The sequence below is a fragment of the Meleagris gallopavo genome, chromosome 2 (genome assembly GCF_905368555.1).
Source record: "Meleagris gallopavo chromosome 2, MGAL_WU_HG_1.1, whole genome shotgun sequence".
Lineage (NCBI taxonomy): Eukaryota > Metazoa > Chordata > Aves > Galliformes > Phasianidae > Meleagris > Meleagris gallopavo.
Genome location: NC_139405.1, coordinates 229,733 through 252,159, shown reverse-complemented (window position 1 = coordinate 252,159; position 22,427 = coordinate 229,733). Strand labels below are relative to the sequence as shown.

General features: G+C 37.4%; 1 protein-coding gene across 4 annotated transcripts in view; it reads right to left on the bottom strand.

The window, feature by feature from the left end:
• USP34 (ubiquitin specific peptidase 34) overlaps positions 1-22,427 on the bottom strand; it is a 130,996-nt gene that overhangs the window by 106,623 nt on the left and 1,946 nt on the right. For 3 of the 4 annotated variants that reach the window (XM_085218452.1, XM_085218454.1, XM_085218453.1), the window contains exons 2-5: positions 8,558-8,645; positions 5,972-6,389; positions 871-921; positions 529-678 (exon numbers count right to left, since the gene is read on the bottom strand). In XM_085218452.1, the coding sequence (XP_085074578.1) occupies positions 529-678; positions 871-921; positions 5,972-6,389; positions 8,558-8,645 (707 nt within the window). Of the gene's footprint in view, positions 1-528; positions 679-870; positions 922-2,521; positions 2,593-5,971; positions 6,390-8,557; positions 8,646-22,427 lie in introns of those variants that run through there. The other variant, XM_085218455.1, reaches the window with a different exon arrangement.

The window sequence follows — 22,427 nt, the reverse complement described above, 5'->3', positions numbered from 1 at the left end:
ATGAGATGCGCATCTTCCTTTTAGAAGAAACAGTGGAAATCCTTTCCACAGCATGATGCAGCTTTATCTACTAGAAGCGTAATGCTACAGGTTATTAGTAGATTCATTTGTTTTCAGTTCACTATTTCCAACTTAATTTGTTATACTTCCTGAAGCTTACTAGATCTATCTCTTTAATGAAAAACAATTGGTCCATCTACACTAAAATCTTACTTAAAAATATTTTCACAACGCAACTTCAGGGAGAAAAACAACATCCAAAAATGTTCTTACAGGTAATTTCTGAGGCTCTTACAAGACTGATGACTAGGGCTGATGAAATGATCTAAATCTGCCACATTAGTTATGTGCCTCCAGGGGATATATAAAGGATTCCAGTAGTGAAAAGCTACCTCAGTGAACCAGGAATGTATTCCCAACAAGGAAAATTTTAGTGTTTTTCATCCTTCCCTCCTATGAAATTTTTCCAGACTTCAGAACCGTTTACTTCGTATTCCACCTAAAATTAACATCAAGACAAGTACTTACATTAGACACCACTGTGATAAATGCATGTGCTATAAGAAATGGCAGTGTCTCAGGAGTTCCATATTCAAAACAATCCTTCATGAGGGAAAGGCCATTTTTTCCACAGAACAGACAAACATAACGAAGCAAGTGCAGTGGTACTTCTACATCCTAAAGAAATTAAAATATTTATTTAAAAAAGCAGAAGAATTTGAACAATGAATACTAGAGTCATTCAGTTACACAGGAAATTTGAAATAAAATACATTATCATAACAGCAATCTACACAGAGGAGAGAATATAGCTATTAGGATAGCATAGTTCTGGGAAATGTGCACCAATCCAAAAAATGACCAACTTACATTCATGTCACAGAATGCTCCTAGTATATTGCTTTCTTGAGCAGAAATATCCTGTTTAAAAAGAGAAAAAATACATCTCATTAACATAAGCAATGACAACATACTTTTAGAATAAAACACAAGTGACCATTAACAGATGTTACAGTCAATCGGAAAAACAAAAAACCTAATTTAGAGGAAGCCAGAAGCTTATTTTTCCTCTTTCATACGAGAAAACATTCATGATTTTTTTTTTTGTTAAAATGTAAGTACACAAACATATACATTAAGGGTAACATATCAGCACTGCCTCTCAATGACTGGGATCAAAAGATAATTCTTCGACCCTCCCCTCCCTTTTCACTGCCTTGAGATCACCACAATTTTTCAACAGAAATGCTACAGAGGAAGTCTAGCACACTGGTTGCATACTTGTATGAGAATTACAGGACAGAATTAATCTCAGAGCTTCTGAACACGTTTTTACATAAAAATGAGACATATAACCAAACACATTAAGTTAGATGAAATATAGAATAATCTATAATCCTACATTTAATAATCTAAGGGGTAAACTATCAAATTATTTGCACTCATCAGAATGCTATAAATCCTTAACTTCAACTAATGTATTATTTTACGTTTAACAAAATATCTCTTATAAAATAAGGACCTAAATACTCTTTACAGGTTAAAGAGAGAGGAAGAAACCTATAGCCCTATCAATCTGTAAGCTATCTGTTGTGAGGACAAAAATATTTCCCAGAAGTACTAAACTGGAGAGAATTTAGAAACGCAGTTTTTCCTTACTTGTTCATAACACTCACTTGCTGGACAGTATAAAGCTAGAATTTCCCTTATTAGGATTGCTACATATATTGCCTGTATCTTGCATATGGCTAAGGGCAAAAGGGCAGTCAAACTATACTAAACATGACTTAATACCACAATATTGCCATGGAGTTGCAGTACACATTCTTCCCCTTCCTGTCCTTCTGGACCAAACATCGAGTTCTGATATTTGCAACCAAAATGCAATTTTAAGATGAAGTTGTCTTGAAATTAAGTTTCCTGAGTATATTTCAAATACCTCTGCAGAAGTAAGCTTCTTTAACTATACCACAGGATGCTGGAGGCAAGTGATTTCGGATGGATGAAGTATGATACAAACATTTTGAATTAGAAGCATATTGAACATATTTAAGCATTGATTTTTCTTCTGATTATGATACACATAGCTATTATTAAAACAGCTCCGAAGGCATTAAGTGGTATACAAGAAAAAGCATTCAGTACTATGCGAAAAACTCAAAAATGATATGAGAAATTTCATTAGTTTTCTTGAACAAAATAAAGAACTGGCAAGTGACCTACGTTACTTAGAATCTAGAAATCAGAAATTTATATGTCTGTTGCGTGAGTCCTGCAAAGATTATTGAAAGTGTCATCATTGGGAAACTGAGTCTGGAAATGTGATTTCTGTATTTGCAAACATGAACAGAACAGAGAAATCCTTTAGATCAACTTCAAAAGGAAACAATAGAAAAATTCTCATTGGAATCTAACATGGCATTAAAAAACACCACAACTCTAGAAGAAATACATTAACTGAAGTCTGTCCACCTTGGGTGGAGAACACTTGATTAGAGTTAGCTTTCAAGAAAAAATTTACCTGAAAACAAAAAGCAGAGATAGCAATATCCCAAAGCATTAGGGAACAATGGACACCCAAATAATAGCCCTTTTTTTCCTTTTTCATCTTCTGTCAGGAATTGCTTAGCATTTGGCTTACTCCCTTAAGACTCATTATTCATTCATGTCTGGAAGAATTTTTAGACAGCGAAAATTCAGGAGTGCATTTCATGCTTTGTGCTTCTTTTATCTACAAGATTTTAAGTGTCTCCATTTTTAAAACTTTTTCCCCCCTTTGAATTGCTCATACGTAAATCTGCTACATAAAGTATAAATTGACGAATAGAGTATATTGTTTTCAACTACTCTGTATGCATGATCTCTATAAGGGTACTGAATTGTCCAAACCCACAAAAAATATATTTATAAAAGTAGAGTGAAAGGTAATGTTTAAAAATACACACAAAGATCTTTCTGCACACCAAAAATACTGGTAATATTTCAACAGAAATAAACAGTCTGCTTCCAGATTTTATCTTCATAGAAGTTCTGTTCTTCAGTGTTCATAACCTGAGATTAACTGCCTTTAACAGATCACAATCAATTGCACTCTTCTGGAAAATCAAACTTATCAAAAATGTTATGAAAAGTGCCTTTCTACTAAGCGTAAGAAAAGTTGAGGCATACATTCTGTCTGTACTGACCCACATTCTTTTTATATGGGTCAAGAGTACGTATTCATCAATTCTCATGTAACGTAAGCCTGATTTACTTCCATGTGACGTACTATCACTGTCCTCATGTCCAGCACATTTATAAGTTTCTTCCCCCTGCAGGGCCACATTAACTTTGCTGTCAGAAATGAACTGCTCATGGAGTTTCTGCTCTTAATATGCAGCCCTTCTGGCTACCAACTTTATCTTCATTTTATGATACTTTTGAAGTGAGAAATGTGTAAAAGACAAAAATTAATTATTTATCCATATTATTTAAAGACAGAGTCTATAGGATCAACTATGGGCTGACGCCCTTTTCTAAATTTTATTGTCCTTTTTTATCTAACTCTAAAATGGATTATCTAAAATGGACTATCTAAAATAAGGAAAACCTGCTAGTTTCATATCAAAGTTTTTCTCCTCTGCTAGATGGTCAAGCTTAAAAACTGCTTTGGAATCTAATCTAATCCTCTTACCAGGTAAGAACTCTTCTGTCATTAAACAAAAAGATTCTAGATGTGTACACAGAGCAAAGACTAATAGTAAATATTTTTGTCCAATCATTAACAGAAGATGATAGCATGTAAAAGCATCACATTGGAAACTTTTAAATGACAGCCTTGTTAGTCATTTCCAAGCAAAGTGAAACCTTACTGAACTTGATGACTCAAACTGTGCAAGTTAAACTCAAAAATCTGGAACAAGAAATTTCTAAAGTGGAGACTGGAGTCTATTTTCCACCAGAAATTTTCCCTCTTGTCAGAACAAAGGAAATGCTTAGAGAGCTACACTGGCTCTTCCCACCAATACCTGGCAGAACTAGTCTGTCCAGGAATCTATTTAGCTTACAAGAATAAACTCAAAACATATACTTTTTTTGTTATTTTATGAGTTCTTGAAGACAGAGTCCAAGCCTGCTTTAAAACAAAAAATACTTCCGTTATCCAGGATTAATAATTTGTTTCTCAATTCATTTAAGAATTGTTCTATACTGAAATCTGAAGTTAAATGCTAAACTTCAAGAAGTACCAGAAAGTTTTGATATTAAAATAGCTATCATTACTACTGTAGAAAAATAGTACCCTTGAGTTTCTTAAATATAGAAATATCTCAGTTTGTGAGAAAAACGATTAATGCTGGAACCTTTAAAAGAAAACACTCCAATAAAGAGGAAGAATGTATCTAAGTATGGCAGGCTAACAAACCTTCACAATGCATTTGTGGTTGGATACACAAAAGTTGAGCAGAAAAGAAAGAAGCACTTTTTCCTCACTCACCTGCATCCCCATTAACGTGTTTCTTAGTCTCTGCTTCCTTTCTATGCTAAAAACTATACGTTTTTAGCAAAGCTAATGAATAAATACATTCAATAACTCAAATGATCTACACAACACACATACTGTCTAGAGTGACAGCTGTTCGCAATCCCACAATCTACCACGTATCTGTGGCCAATCGTTTAAAGTGAAGAAGAAATCCGTCCAAGCATTTCACTATTTTCTTTTTATCATTTGGAAGTGAAATTAAAGAAGAAAAAATATACATAAAAAGAGTCATTTTAAAGAAACAAGTGTGTTTATACATAGAGGACTTGTTTTAAAATTCTTTATTGTATATTCCTACAAAAGTTTTTGTAAGTCATTGACTTTTTTAATTTTCAACTGAGAAAATAGATCAGTCTTCTTCAGTTTCTACTTTCTAAGGCTGAGCTACAGATATATTTTTGTATGATTAAGGTTTAAAAGGCAAACCAAGATAAATGATGGGAAACCTGAAAATCCTAAGCTATGTCTCCCTTTTCTATTCAAGCGTATCTGTGAAACAACCTATGTTAACTTACACCCATGCTTTCTTATGAGCTCACTGAAAAGAATTGCTGTGTCGCCCATTTAACTACATCGTATATTAGCTAGATTTATTGTTAGATGTGGAAGGATCCGATCATCAAGAACTGGTTATATTTTGTGATCACACTAGCTTATGCAAACAAAAATGATGCATGATGTCTTCTCCATTTGAACTGAAGTTTAAAATGCAAGCTTAACTACTCAGAGCTCTAAAAGTATGAATAAAAAAATTAAAAGACTAGCTTAACTGTAGTTTAATTCCCCCCTCTGACTCTTTCAGAAGTTTATCGGATAGAAGCTTTGTATATATATTTAGATATATAAAACTAAACCTTTCCAAGTTCCAAGGAAATGCTAGGTTAAGACCTATTCTAGAACATTTCCAAGAGTTTGAAAGTGTTTTGTTTGTTGTTGTTGTTTTGCATTCAGAATAAAATACAAAAAAGTTAGCAGTAGAGGCTTATCAAATGCCTCAGAGAAAAATCACTCTTGCAGAATAAAACTACTTTGTTATTCTAATCAACTAAACAGCTTTTCTAACAAGAAAGTCCGGGCTTGCACAAAGTTTAATTTACAACAGTCTGCTTTTAGAAGCATAGATTATAATGAAAACTATTAATAGGTTACCTGCTGGAAGAAAGATTTCACTACGGTTCCTTTTCACCTTTCTGTTATTTAAACAGCACAATAATTCAGTGTACAGTTCCATACAACATTTACCAATATATTACCTATAACAATCAGGTACATTTTAAAGAAAGTGCAAGAGTTTGTCACTTAAATTTTTTTTCTTTTAAGTCCTACTGAAGTAAACAGGAGACCTGAATTTGCTCATCCTGTGCAAAAGTAGCTATCGGCACACAGACCGGTAAGAACACACAATCTATCACAAGATAATTAAAATATACATATCAAGATAAAATATACCTCTATTGTAGGATGAGTATTATGCTTATAAGCAGTGTACAAAGGAAATTGAATCTGAAAAATTTTTGCCGCACACAGCAACAATTTCTCCTTCTCATCAGTGCTCCAGCTAAAAGCATCAATGGTCTTTGTAGATGACTCCTCAGTCAGAATACAAGTTCTTGCAGAATCTATTTTTCTCTCTATAGATCTTTGCCGTTCTTTATCTTCTGCCTCATGAGAGTCTCTTTCTACATTCAGGGGTTCATCGGCACAATTACTATGATCTTGCCATGTTGAATCTATATTAATAGTGCAATGTTTACAGAGCTGGTCCCGCAGAGCTTGAACTTCAGCAATCACTAAGTTAATAAGCGCACATACTACTTGGTTAAAGATCTCCAGATGTTTATATTCCTTGAAACAGCACAGACATTGCCTGTAAGAAGAGAGAAAAAATAAAATAAAATCTCTCAAACAAGCAGAATCCCAGTAAGACTGGACTCTATCAAAATTGAGTTAAAAGCAGAAAAAAAAAAAAAAGAAAACAAAAAAAAAGGACAAATTGGAATGCTCAGATGACTGACAAAAAGGAGTCTTTACATTAAGACTATTTTAACAACAAAATATTTGACTGACCCATAAAGGCAATATTACAGTCAAAAAGATTAGTGTGGTGGAAAAGCAATACAGGAATAGAACTCAACTCTTTGAAAGGGTAGATAATTGCAGGACAAGGGGAAATGGTTTTAAGTTGAGGAAGATTTAGGTTGGATGTCAGGGGGAAGTTCTTTACAGAGAGAGCGGTGAGGTGCTGGAACAGCTGCCCATAGAGGCTGTGGATGCCCAGTCCCTGGAGGTGTTCAGGGCCAGGTTGGATGGCGCCCAGGGCAGCCTGGTCTAGTATTAAATGGGGAGGTTGGTGGCCCTGCCTGTGACAGAGAGGTTGGAGATTCATGATCCTCAAGGTCCCTTCCAACACTGGCCATTCTGTGAACAGCAAAAGGGACAAACAGGAAAGGAACACTCACCCATCCCCAAGGATCTAGGCTCACAGGGAAAAATTCCACAAGGGAGGGATCTCCAACCAGAGATCCTTCCCCATTGGCAATCAGCCCTTAAATGGGGCCTTCTGGTCACACAGCTGAATTGCCTTCACCTGTGCTCCCAGGGCTGACCCAGTCCTTTCCCCAGGTTATTAATCAGTGGTTCAGACTGTGACTCAACAGTTCCCATACAGGCAATAAAGTCCAAATGAAGTCAGTGCTACCCAGAAGCAAGTTGGAATCACAGTTTTCCTTAAACCCTGTAAACACACCACTATTTAAAAAAAAAAAAAAAGTATATATATATATATATATGGTATTTTACAGGTAAGATCACTGAGCTACTGAAGAAGCACTGTTCTTGAGAATGTTCCCAAATCCATTCCTAACCTAGTTTTCCTTATCAATACTGCTGGCACTAAACCACAAGACACGCATGTTAGCTGAGCAAGAACTGTTTTTTAATCAGTAGGGTCACAAAACGATTTTTAATTGAGTATTTAAGTTCACTTCCTTTATCTGCATTTGGGTAAATAAAAACCCCATGCACATTAGTACCCTTTAATCATATGGGAAAAGCAGTATCTACTATCTTCATTTCTTCCTTTACTTGGTAGACTCAGAGATTACTCCTCTGAATATTTGCTGACATACCATAAGCTGAAAAGAACAATGGAAAAACTACACATCATTGTTCTAACAATGTAACAGGAAAGACAATCCACTTATCAATCTATATTACAATTGTAGGTGTGGGCTAAGACAGTTAGATATATCAAAGACATTCAAAGTGCAAAAACATTGAAGATATATAAACTCAGAACTTAGTCTGGGAACATTTGTTTCTTCCATAGAAAAGAAAAGGTGTTCAATGAGAGGACTGTAATCCTGGAGAAAGTAGAAAAAAATGTAATCAATAAGCAAAGAAGCTTCGATGAAGATAAAAATTCAAGGTTATTTGCTTGTAACACAGTCTTTGAGATGGATTCATTTCTCTCTCACTCAAACTCTAAGAAATTATGCAACTCTTATAAAATATGGTCATCTTCCTGTAGAGACCTCTTTCCTACTGTGTTCAATGCAACAGACTTCAGTTCATAACCAGAGCTCTCAGCTACCTAAAATAATACAAAAATTACATATTCCGTTTCTGAAAAATAAGCAGGTAGAAAACAAGGGAAGAAAACATCAAGAAGAGATCAGTCAGAATTATGATGGGTAGAGAGGAAATCCAAAGATGGCCTTGAGCTACAGCACCTAAAAATACCTCTGAAAGCAGTTGTGTGGTTTTTGTTTCAATGAGTCAAAAATAGTTATTCAGTACAGAATATTCAGTATTCCCTACTACCAGCACAGGTATAGTGATGGATGCACCTAAAGTTTCTGATGCATATATAAAGCTTTTTAGTATCATGTAAGTGGAGTGTCTTCACCTACTTAAAAACATATTTGTTTTTAAAATGATTCACAATTAAATGAGTACTTTAATTCACTGTGTGGTATGTACTTTATGAGATGCATTATCATCAACACAATCTCATTCAAAAGAAAAAAAAAATACCTTTGTGTCCAGGAATTGATATAAGCAAATATCTTGAGCACATGTTCCTTTCTGAGCTGCAATCCATCAGCACCTTCAACATCAGATACTGAAGGAAAACAAGAACATATTAGCGGCAAAAAACCTCATATAATTGCTATACTTTCATTACAGATTATCTTTACTATTTGAGTAGAATCCAAGGCACATCTTGAAAAATTATAAAAAATACTCTATAATAATAAACACCAATCAAGTTACAGTAACTTTATATCAAAGGTCTTTCAAGATGAAAATGCATAACATCCAAATAAATTAACTTTTCATATTAGAAAATAATCAAACCAAATCCATCTACTTTTTCCTTTCAGTAAGCAGACATAAGGTTTAAATGCAACTAACTTTAAAACAGAAATTACATAGTAATAGTGGAAACTGCTGTTAAAGTTAGTCACTCAGAACAGCCTTTTCTTCCACTCCAATACCCCACATATAAATTGATTAATGACAATCTCTGCAAGCACAAAAAGTGAATCTTAAAAATCACAAAAGATGTCTCTAGTTATTAGCATTCCTAACTCCACAGAATTATACTGTAGAAACAAAGATTTCCTGTTCCCTAAACACACGCTTTTGATTAAAAATCCCACTCCTTAGCTGCAAGGGGCAGGCAAGTGTTTCAGAACAGGATGCTTGTCAAAATATTTTAAAGGAATCAAAAATAGCTAAAATTAAAACACAGCTCAACATGAAGTACACATCATAAACTCCACTGGGAACTACTGACGGATCCATATTTTCAAATACACATCTTCAACAATTTCATCCATTAGCCAATGTTCTTTTTTTTCTTTTTTTTTTTCCCCTCCGGATTTTGAAAACATGCATTTTGAGATGAGTTTGAGACCTTAACTTTCTTCTCCTAGTCAGACAAAGGTTGGAAAAAAGAGACTATCAAGCTAAGAACAGATGTGCAAACTACATGAAAGTTATTTCAGAGTAGTTGATGATTATTACTAACAAACATAGACATGCCTTTATTATTTAACCATTATAAATCCCCAAGAGGCAAAATGATAAATCTTTGCATTTATTAGAGCCAGACACCAGAACAGTTATGAATCAAATTCAAAAGCAAAAAGCTACCAATGAGCTATTATCAGGTGCCCCACTCTTATCTAATAAAATGCTGAGGCACTCGAACAAGCCAAACATCAGTAGTTGAAGTCTCATCCATATCAACAACGGATTCTGTTTACTGTTTGTATACCCTTTTCCAAATATCAGTGCACAACTGATTGATACCTCCTTGCCCTAAACTTCCATGCAGTTCTACAATTCTTTGCCTATCATCTTACATATACATTTTTACATTAATAAAATTTGCCTCTTTGCCACTTCTCTCCACTTAAAAACACATCCTACAAAGTGGATCAGTAACACCTATCTTCCAGAGCAGCCATTTGACTGTGAAACACACTCAGACCTCCATTCTTTTAAGAATAAGGTACTGAAATTTAAGTAAATGTGTCCCTCTTTTGAGCCAAAGCTACAATTGCCAAATGAAGTGTACAGAGTCTAGAAGTGATAGAATACTGAAGCCTGTGTTACTGGGTCAAAAATAACCAAACAGGTATATGCATTATATGCAGCAGTCGGAGAATCATAGAATGGCCTGGGTTGAAAAGAAGCTCAAAGATCATCTCGTTCCAACCCCCTGCTATGTGCAGGTCGCCAGCCACCAGACCAGGCTGCCCAGAGCCACATCCAGCCTGGCCTTGAATGCCTCCAGGGATGGGGCATCCACAACCTCCTTGGGCAACCTGTTACAGTGCCTCACCACCCGCTGTGTGAAAAACTTCCTCCTCATATCCAACCTAAACCTCAGTTTAAGACCATTCCCCCCTTGTCCTGTCAATATCAACCTATGGAAACAGTTGTTCCCACTCCTCTTTATACGCTCCCTTCAAGTACTGGAAGGCTGCAAGCCTTCCCCGCAGCCTTCTCTTCTCCAAGCTAAACAAGCCCAGTTCCCCCAACCTTTCCTCACGGGAGAGTTGCTCCAGCCCTCTGACCATCTCAGTGCCCTCCTCTGGACCCGTTCCAAGAGCTCTACATCCTTCCTGTGCTGGGGGCCCCAGGCCTGGACACAGCGCCTCACAAGAGCCGAGCAGAGGGGGACAATCACCTCCCTCTCCCTGCTGGCCACCCCTTTTTTAATGCAGCCCAGAACACAGTTGGCCTTCTGGGCTGCAGGCGCACACTGCTGGCTCCTGTCCAGCTTCTCGTCCACCAGGACCCCCAAGTCCTTCTCTGCAGGGCTGCTCTCAAGGAGATCTTCACCCACTCTATATAAATACCTGGGATTGCCGCAGCACAAGTGCAGCACCCTGCACTTGGCCTAGTTGAACCTCATTAGGTTTTCATGGGTCCACTTCTCCAGCCTGTCCAGGTCCCTCTGGATGGCTTCCCCTCCCTTTAACACATCAACTGCACTACTCAACTTGCTGAGGGTGTCACTGATAAAGATGTTGAAGAGCACTGGTTCCAAGATTGACTCCTGAGGACACTATTTGTGACCAGCCTCCACCGAGACATAGAATCATTGATCACAATCCTTTGGCTGCGACCAGCCAATCAGTTCTTAATCCATCAAACAGTTCATCCTTCAAATCCACACCTCTCCAATTTAGAGAGAAGAATGTAGTGAGATGCCATGTCAAAGGCCCACATGCTGTGCTCAAAAGAATCTGCAGTAGTGGAGGTGACCCACTGTCAGCAGTACTGAAACACCCATCACCTCATCATGACTCCATCAACATTCAGCAAGTGTTGATGAGTGGCACATTCAGACAGTGCTTGTAACATACAGCTCCACTAGAACTGGGCAGAACAGCTGATCTTAGGTAATTTTCATCTTTGTGCATCTCCATTTCCCAGAAAACACCACAAAATGTTTTCTTTTTGAATCTCATTCTCTTTACTGAGCATGCATTTTTCTTTCAATTCTATCACCCTCATCTTCTCTATGAAACACCTATTATCCTCTTCTACCATAAAATGCTACAGCAGTCTGGAGCAAAACAGCAGGAGCTGACACTGAGAAGATGTATGAAATTTAAGAACTCTCATCTTTCAAAAGCACTGCCAACCTGAAGTTTTCACTGTGTTAGTGTCAGTTACCCTGGGTTAAAAAGCGCTTTTGAAATAGCCATAGATGTAACTTAAACAACCATGATTATTAAGAGTATAATCGCATGACCCTTACCATCCTGAAGAGAGCATGCCACAGCAACTGCTCCCAACAAGGACACTTCCACATGTCGTTGTTTTAAACGCAGCCATATATTGATTAACAATGGATAATTTACACAGAACACTGAAGCTGGTTCTACCCAGAACTGCTCAGATGAATTATCACCTAGATAAAGTTTTAGATATCCACCTGAAATACAAAACACAACTATGCTGCTTAAATCAGATCAGGTCCAGAGCAGCACTGCAACTTTTAGACAAAGCAAGTTTTAAGATATCGTGCTGCTGTGAACCCAAACAGTTCATAGAGCCACAGTTCAGAGTTCAGATACAGAATCCACGCAATATCAGCTTATAACGGACATATGGCCTGAATTAGGTAGAAGCAGGAAATCCACAATTCATGTTTGGTTATGCCAATGGTGGGAGAACTGCAGCACCACAAAAGGTCTGCTCAAATTCAGTGCGATGCCTGAGCTGTTCCATTTCCATGGAAGCCTAAGAAGGGGAGCAGAATCCTGGTGGTACAGCAAGAGTAGGCCTGGGTGCAGAAGGGTTTGTCAGCTCAGGTTTAACATGAGTTGTCTCAGATGCAAAGTGGCTACAAAGAGATATAGGGTATTTTTGCACTGCACTTCTTAATGCTTCTGCTACCTAGGGATTTCCATTTGTTAAGATACCACATATCTGCTTCTCTAGAGAAGCCACACATTGCTAAGGTTAAAATCTATTGTTGAATTGATTTATAAAGTTCTATTTCAGATGCTTGTTTTAACTGAGTTTCATAAATTGAGTTTGACTCCAAGATAAGATGTTATGATTCTGGGAAGCATGCATTTTCACATTAAATTTGTTGCATCTCTTCTTTTAATAGAAAAAAAAATCCAACTCAGTTTAAGTATCAACTCTGCTTGACATCACTTCAGTGTACACTAGATGCTCATCCTAAGCATTTCCCAATGGCCACTGCCAAGATTCCTAAGGAATTAATTTGGGATTGGACAATCATTATATAAAAGTCAGTCTTTCCTACCATATCCCTAGTTACCCAGCAAACTTCAAAGCTAGGGTTGACACTGTCAGTGCTGAAATGACTGCTCTGTTAAAGATTGCTTACCTTCAGTTTAAAATAAAGTACTTATTTTCACTCTTACTTTCTAATAGCATAAACTTAGAAAACAATATATAACAACCCGAATGACTCTGGTTTTGAATGACTTCTCCATGTATTCTGGCTCTGAAACTTCTTAAAATATTGATTTAAGGTGAAGACACAGAATTCTAATTTTATCAAACTGTTTTCTAAGTAGAATTTGTAGTAGAATTTAATGAACAAGGTTTCAAAAGCCAAAGAGGCTTTCTATTAGTCTTAATTAAAAGTATCAAGGAATGCAAAAATTAAAGTAAAAACTCAGGGAAACATTCTGTGTTGAAGAGGGAATCTTGCAAAGTAGTTTAGCTGTACTACTTGGCTGAATCAGAAAACAACAATAGCTTCTTCCCCACAAGAACAGAGTAAGGCCAGAGCCTATGACTGCATTCATCTAAGGCACTAGAAAGCAACAGATTACCAGCAAATTTATAACAAAATCATCTAATGACTGCACTTAAGCTTTTAGGGACAAAATCTGAGAGAAACAAGTATTAAAATTTGAGCCTCCTTAAACAAGGGGGTCAACAGATCAACAGATGGAGCACCAGGCAGTTTTCCTGAAAGTCCAAGAAGAGCTTAATGAATATCTGAACCTCAAGGCATTACTTGTTTCTTCAAAACAGACATGAGCAACCCTCCAAATGGGAGAATAAAATACAGAGAAAGGGCATAAAGGAAAGTTGCTCTCTCAACTTTCGAACACATGAACTCAAGTTCTGCATTCGTTTCACTAAATAGTCAATATTTAATAATTCACTGAAACACATACTGTATTCAGTAATTTATTCACTAGTGCATAAAAACACTTTTTTTTTCCCCCTTGAAGTAGACTAATAGAAATAAAAGACTGCTAAAAGCAATGTCTGCTGTTGACACAAGCATCTCCAGTACTGCACTAAGTCTCACTACAAGCACAGTCAATCCCCTTCCTGGCAATCACATTTACAGATACACACTTGCTATCCATAAATATTTTGCAAGTCAAGTACCAGAACTGCACACATCAAAATCCGTATCTATAGCTAAGCACAACTTCAAAGCCAGCTCACTTCGAAAAGCATCAAACTGACATTATTCTTAAGAGAGCTTTCAGTTGATGATAAAAACTGATCTCAAAAATTGATCCAACTAGATCAGACTACACCTGTTTTAAATACTACATCAACAGAACGATGAGACTTACAATGTGTAGTGTAAACTTATTTTCATTAGTTGTTATTCAAGTAAAAAAAGGCAGTTCAAAGGAAAACAACAACATTGTTTGTACGCTAAGAAATACTGTATTCCTACCCATTACAGATAGGTCAATGCAGAAAAAAAATGCAGGCCATCCTCAAACCAAGAAAATAAACGTACTGTACTGAGTTTCTGAGCTTACATTCCCCAGTTCTACAACAGTTTCAGGGAGGGAAAAAAAAAACAAAAACAAAAAACACCCAAAATCCTTGTTCAGATTTGTGTCAACTGATGACAGCTAGCTTAGAGTACAATTCCATCATACACCTCCTGACTGAAACACCAGGTGACTAAAAAGATTGGCTAAATCTGCTAGGTAACCCTTTTGCGCACAAATCTCCTGCAGATTTTGATATTCTCGTCTTTATATTGCTTTTCTGGACTTGTTCTTCTCTGCAAACATGCCACTGTTCATTTCTAGCAGTGTTCACAGCTTTTCTGAGCAGAAAAGAGGGTGAACATGAAAGAACTGTCAGTTTTGTTGATAACCAGAAAATTTAGAACTAAAACTGATTACTAGATTTGCAAAAAGAAGGGACTGGCAACAGAGAGATCTCTGGAAAAGTTTAGTTTTTCAACCCAGTTCCCACAGACTCTCAACTTAAAAAAAAAAAAATCATTATTATTATAGTAGTGGTAAAAATTCAGAGCAACTTAATAGTTATGTGTCATAGATTAACATACAGGCAACGGACTGTTTCCTGAAATTGAAATTAAGCTCCCATGAAAAATTATCAGATTGCCCCAAGTGGGTTGGGAAGCACAGATACCGAAATACCAGAGATACCAAGACAGTAAATGCTGCAAAACACAGCATAAAGCACACAGATCATTATGTGACTTTTTGAACCCATCATTTCTGTACAGGGGTACAACTCACATAGTTAACAGACTGCCTTATCAAGAAAATCCTCTCGCAGCTTAAGAAGTGGAACTAAGCATAAAGAAATCTTCATGTTTTGAGATCTGGTTTTAAAAAATGATAAAGTGGAAGTGATATGCTTCCACTGTTTGACAAAAAAACACTTTTCCAAGGCTTGCAGAAACCTCCAGTGCTTCAGTTATCCTTCACAAACTTGACAAAAAGCATCTTCAAGTGTGGATGGAGATCTAGAAATTGCATCTCAATGGTCTTATCCTTTCAGTCATTTACACACCTTCTACAAATTAGCTAAAATAAGCTGAACACTCAAAGGCACTTCTTCCACAAGGACTTCTGGCAAGTTTCATCTTCAAACAGTCGCTCCAGCACCAAATCTCCCAGAGTATCTCTATAGGCATGCACACAACTCCACACAAATAAACGGAGTACGTCTTTCCTCTTATATTATCCAAAAATAATAGTAATGCATTTACTTTCTTCTTCAAGAAGTTAATTTTCATCAAACATTTGAGATCTGGAAAATTCCAGAAGTACTTCCTTCTAAAACTATAAATAAGGTGGATATCTCAATAAAGCATACAGAAAACCAGAGATCCTGATAGTTGTACAGTCATGTTGAGCATTCAGATTGCAAATCAATTTCCATGCAAGAAACAAAGTGAAAAGAACAGCCACTGGCGTCACTTGTACAGGCAACATTCAATAATCAGTGGAACCTCTTGCTTCCGAAGACAGCAACATTCTTTTTCATGTTGTCCCAGCATCCTCATGACTATAACTGCATGTCTTAGCCTGCAAAAATCCTTATGTACTTTCTACTTGTGCTGGTAAAACTAAAATTAGGTAACAAAGAAAATGAACTTTTTTGCCTTTATGGTCCTCCATTGTTTTGTTTTTTAAACACAAGCACATCGTTCAGATAGAGAATCTCTGCCTCCCTCACTAACAAGCTCCCCTCTGTACAGTGGGAGACTTAATGGGACTTGCTGAAAACAGCAACACGCAAACACATCACTACCATCAACCACAGTCAAGTTTTGGACTGATCTCCAATCTTTTCTGAATCAGTATCCAAGAGAACACAGGAAAGAAAAGGAATATATAGTTGTTATGGAACCCTATCAAAGATATACATACGTGTAGTAATATGAAGGCACGTAACTATGGATATAGCAATACTGAAAACGAAGTAAACTGAAGGACAGAAAAGAGTAGAAGGTGCATACAAACAGAATGGAAACTAAGAAATGGAAGAAATTATGAGCACAGAAATTTAACTTTGAAAGAACAGCTAATAGAAGAGTTGAAAGAAAGAAGAGGTACAGGATAGAGTGTGAATGTTATCAAGTATTTAAATGAAGCTAAACAGCCAAAGTAGAAAACACAAGAACTAACAGGAGCTGAGTAAACACAGCTCTTCCCTTCCAATTTCTAAAATGCCAAATTGTAGACTGTTCGTCACTTGTCTAAGAACACGATCCTAGGGAGCAAGGCTGGCTTTTCTCACTCAGTGTTGCTTGAATGCTGGAAGACAGACATAAACTGCAGTTAACATGAAAAATCAAAGTCACAAGAAATCAAAGTCCCAAAGTTAAAAAATTGTATTAATAATGAAGAAATATATCTTACAGTTCAACACAGGAGAAAAATAAGCAAAAAATACTTCTACAAAGTTAAAGAAAGAGTAAGTCTCCTAATTCCCCAAGGCTGCACAAGTTCCTCTGTGAACGAGGAAACCCTGGTCTCCCAGAAGCCAGGGCATCTAACTCAGCATCAGGCAGAGAGAAGCAGGACCAGCATCTGCTCTCCAAGGTCCTGTCCTTCACCCACAGCACAGCGCCAGCCCTACATTTCTTCACCATCAGGATCCTGTGGCTCCTGCATCAAGGGTGGTCACATCAGACGATGGTCTCTGAGGCACAGGCACTGACCACACCCAAAACTGCTAAAACACAACAACTTGGGCATGTCTCAGGAATAATTTGGGATTTCTGCATCTTGAAAAGTATCCTTGCAGAGGAAAAGTTGTACATCATCAAAAGATGTTACAAAAGAAAAAAAAAAACATAAAAAGGAAGTTTTCCTACACAGGGAATAAAAAGACTTCAAGGTCTACAATATTCGAATACTAAAGAAAGGTGAAATGCAGCAAAACGCGTTTTTCTTTCTTGAATTTCATTAAAGTAATTTAAATAAATAAGCAGGAATAACTATAAAATCTCTGTGTGCCCCTCACTAGGAAAGTAGAGAGCATTCACAGCAAAGCAATTGAGAATCTTAACCATAAGCAAAATTTCCTTAATATCTCATGTGGTAGAGAAAGTAAGGAAGTTAGTTACTACAGCTTACCTAAGCTTTAAGCATACTGTAAATAAATGTGCTACCAACATGAGATTTCACTATTACAAAGATAAAAATCTCAACAAATACATTTCAGTGGTCCGTAACTCACAACAAAACTCAGCAGAATGGGATTTATATAGCTAATCTTCAGCATCAGTGATCAAGTTGCTCAAGCAGTGAGAGAGAACCAATCTTCTGGAGCCATAACAGTAAAAGTTTCTGGACAAAATCATTTTTAATCACATCATATAACACAAACCAAAGTCACCACACGGAGCAAAAGCTGAAATATCTTTCTAAAAATAGAAGCCTTTCAGCTATGAAAATCAGACTATCTTTAGTTGCCTTGCAATTACAAACAAATTAAAAGTACTATATCTTAGCATCACCTTCCCTTTTTCTTTAGAAAGTTCAGTTTTAAAGGATGCAAGTTCCTCCTCCCATTTTCTTTTTCTCTGGTTATTCTGATTCATCTGGAGTAAAACTTTAACACAGCCCACAATAACTACAATTTGGGAAATATCACTACAAAGCAAGAGTTATTTCAATTTTCCTTTAAATCTGGCTGCTCATCCCCTTAAAATGCGTCTAAAACAAAAGCAAACATGAAAGTCACTGAATTTGAATTTTACTAAAAAACAAAAACAAAAAAGCTTATTTTATTGAATGGGACAAAGCAAAGATCTAGGTTAGTGTAATAAAATTACACTCCTCCACAGAGTTGCTATCTATATCTTTTTATCCGGGGACCTACAGGCATGCCAGCCTAACCTCAGTACCAGGGAAAGTTATGGAGCAAATCATCTTGGGTGAGATCGCACAGCACATGCGTGGCATCCAGGGGATCAGGCCCAGCCAGCACGGGTTCATGAAAGGCAGGTTGTGCTTGACCAACCTCATCTCCTTCTAGGTGACCAGACTGGTAGACGAGGCTGTCAATGTAATCTGCCCAGACTTCAGCAAAGTCTTTGACACGGTCTCTCACAGGCTTCTGCTGGGGAAACTGGCTGCCCGTGATCTGGACAGATATACACTTCTTTGGGTAAGGAACTGGCCGAGGGCCATGCCCAGCAGGTAGTGGTTAATGGATGAAGTCCAGCTGGCGACCCGTTACAAGTGGCATCCCCCCAGGATCAGTACTGAGGCCCACCTTGTGTTTATGTTTGACCTAGATGAGGGCATTGAGTGTACCCTCAGTAACACCAAGATGACACCGAGTTGGGAGGTGGTGTTGATCTGCCTGAGGGTAGGGAGGCCCTACAGAGGGATTTAGATAAGCTGGATCGCTTGGCTGAGGTGAATGGGATGAGGTTCAACAAGGCCAAGTGTCGGGTCCTGCACTTTGGCCACAACACCCCATGCAGCACTATAGGCTTGGGGGCAAGTGGCTGGATGAGTGTGAGGAGGAAAGGAACCTGGGGGTGCTTGTTGATGCTTGGCTGAACATGAGCCGACAGTGTGCCCAGGTGGCCAAGAGGGCCAATGGCATCCTGGCCTGCATTAGAAACAGTGTGGCCAGCAGGAGCAGGGAGGTCATCATCCCCCTGTACTCAGCTGTGGTGAGGCAGCACTCGAGTGCTGTGTTAAGTTTTGGGTCCCTCACTACAAGAAAGACATTGACGCCCTGGAGCGTGTCCAGAGAAGGGCAACGAAACTGGTGAGGGCTTTGGAGCACAAGCCTTATGAGGAGTAGCTGAGGGAGCTGGGATTGTTCAGTCTGGAGAAGAGGAGGCTCAGGGGAGACCTCATTGCACTTTGCAACTTCCTGAAGCAAGTGACTATTTACCTCCCTCAAGCTAAACAAAATTCCTATACAGCAGATTTGTTTGCAAACTGATTTGTGTAACCCTATCAAGGTTTCTTAAGCTTTTGCTTTTTATTGCCTTAGACCCATTGATTTTATTTATTTATCTGCCTTTAGCAATTCAAGATAAGCAGTGATATTGATTTCTGAAACCTTCTATAGTGTGATTTGTGTTAATGCATGTTTGGTTTTTATACCTGTTAACTGTTTCAATATATTTTACTTTGAAATGCTAAAACGAAAGTGTTCAGAACTGTCTTTATTTCTTTATTTCATATATCTTTGTTTACTGTGTCTTGTTTGGAATTTATTGCTTTGCCCTTCATCCAGAACACCCTGGACAGCATGCAGGTATTTTAGGGCATATATTCTCCATTCCCTGTGCTGAATCCTGCACCTTTCCCCTTAAAATGAATACAATAGTCCTATCTAACCTTGCACGGGATGCGTGCTAAAACCATTGTTATGCAAGCATGCTTGGCACTGATTAGCCTGATACCAAATCACCAAAATCAGATTTTTTTTCTTTATATATGATATGTTTCGATGAGGAATAAGGTACTGTTTCTGAAACTACACTTCTGACAAGCATGCCCACTAAGAATGGTTTGATAGTTACAATCAGGAGGAAATGGCCGCAAGTTGTACCAGAGGAGGTTTAGGTTAGACATAAGGAAAAGCTTTTTCTCTCAGAGGGTGGTCAGGCACTGGAATGGCTGCCCAGGGAGGTGGTGGAGTCACTGTCCCTGGAAGTGTTCAAGAGGCATCTGCAAGATACGATTTAGTAGCTTGTGGTAGCAATGGTAGGGGGAGAATGGTTGAACTAGATCTTGTAGGTGCTTTCCAACCTTGTGGTTCTATGATTCTCAATGCAAAAGATGTGAAAAGGAAAATACTGTGAATATCATGGAAGTTGAAAAAAAAAAAAAAAGAAAAAAGCACCATACAGCAGAGACAACTATAAAGTCTCACACAAGTGGAACAGTCAAATGAAATGAAATTCTAGATCTACACAAAAACCTACAGGTAGTCAAACAATCAGTATTACTGCTTAAAGGCAACCACCATAACAGCAGCTCCTACAGACGGAGTGAAGCTAATTATGCAATATTTGTAGTATTCTTATTATAAAGTGTACTCAATATCCCAAATAATATCTGAATATTTACCATACTAAATATTCATCCTCCCCAGACAGCGAAGATCAAACTGAACAATGCACTGCTAATGAATATTTTTATTTTTTTTCTACTCTAAGGTAAACAACTTTGCTCAACCTTTGTACTTTCTACATGCCAGAATTATATGACAAGTCAAGCATCTTCAACCCAAATTAAGGGCTCTCCTAAATCTACAAAAATAGCAACAAAACACTCCGTATCTCAAATGTTTTATGGACTTGATTATACTGGAGTAAGTTCTGCAAGCCAGTAGACAGTGATAACAGCCAGAAAACAATTAGCCTCCATCCATCTCTTGTGCCCGAATAAACCTTATTGCTGATTATGATTTTCAAAGTATTAAAAAAAAAAAAAAAAAGAGAAATACAGCCTGAAAGCTTGTGTAAAAGAATAATATCTACATATCTCAACTAATTACTGTGAACTGATTTTGTAAGTCCTCAGAGTGCTAGACAAAAAAAAAAAATTGTGCTAAAGAGCCAAACACTGAAAAAAGCAAAGCGGAATGTTGGGAAGAAAACAAACCCAGTTTGCAAGTGCAGCTGACTCAGGACCAGCAGGATAACTGATTTCCATTTTGGGCTACAAGAAGCCCAGGCACACAACAGCAACCTTTGTCACTCATGGAGCATCATGCACTCTGCATTCTTAAGACAGGACACAGCATCAGTAGCCAGTGATCATGTGGTTCTGCAGATAACTGGAAACCATTACTGCAGTCCTAAGTGTGATACAGTCACCTGCAAAACTGAGGCGTAAGAGACTGGAAACAGGAAAATACTTGATTACAATACTTAAATTTTATTTTTTTTAAGTTAAATTATGGGTTAGACTATCTGAATATCTGCTCAATAACTAGCAAAACAGTACTATCCTGATTAGGGCCTCTGGACAGCACAGCAATGTAAGTATTACTGATGAACAAATGAAACTCAATATAATCCCTAGTAGGTTGACAAGAACTGGCATCCAAAGAAACCAAGGACTGTTGATATCAGGGTTCACATTAGGATATAGAGTGTATTAGCATGAAAGCATATAATGTCCTCTAAGTTTTTCCTGCAGAAAGCAAGTATATTTAAATAAGTCCCTACACTTACACCACAAGAATCTGCTCTTACATCTTTTGTAAGTACACGTATCTTAAAGAGTAAAGGTCGGATTTTTCTGTTTAAATGTAAGGTTACATAAAATGTTTATGCTGAGATTAATTCAGAACTCAGACTAACTTAAATATTAAAACTTAGCCTGGGAAAAGGCAAGTGATGCTAACTAGAAAACTCAGCAAGAAATTAAACTGTTTACTCAAAATGAGCAACAGACTGTTCTGCACACAAGAACTACTTCAAAGCCTGGGCACTTTCATGGAGGATTTTGTCTTTTATTGAGTTCCTGGATCAGATAACAACTGAAACATTTATTACTACTTCTTATGAAATTTCCTCAAGATCAGTGAGCTTACAGTGTTTCACATTTCAATCAAATACTTACAATAAAGAACTGTTGCTCACTGTGCATAAATTTAGCAATGAAACTATCTTAAGTATATATGTACCCATACACTCAGTCTAAAAAAAAGTTTTTTTTTTTTTTTAATTAATCTTCCAATTCCACAAGAATTGTGGAATTCATCTCACACTTAAAAATGCCACAGAAGCAGCCTCACCAACAGGTCTAAGGCCCTAGAATCTTGTAATGAGTTTCCATCAGATATAAGCCTAGGTCTACACCACGGCCACTGCTAGACAAAAACTCCAGCTCTGCACACCGTTCGGGGGTTTAAAATTAATATTTTTACACTGTAGAGAGACTAATACGCTTATAATAAAAATATGCCCAGTTGTTTGCAGAACCACAAAGTTCCATCTTCCTGTCCTCCTTAAATTCGTAACTTTTCTTTAGAAAACTGGAGGTTTCCATGTGCTTTTTCTACAGAATACACTGAGATGATAGTCAGTTCAACTTTTAAGTGACTGGTCATGTAATAGACACCAAATAATTATTTGGTAAACACTGAGATAAACAAAGATAAGGAC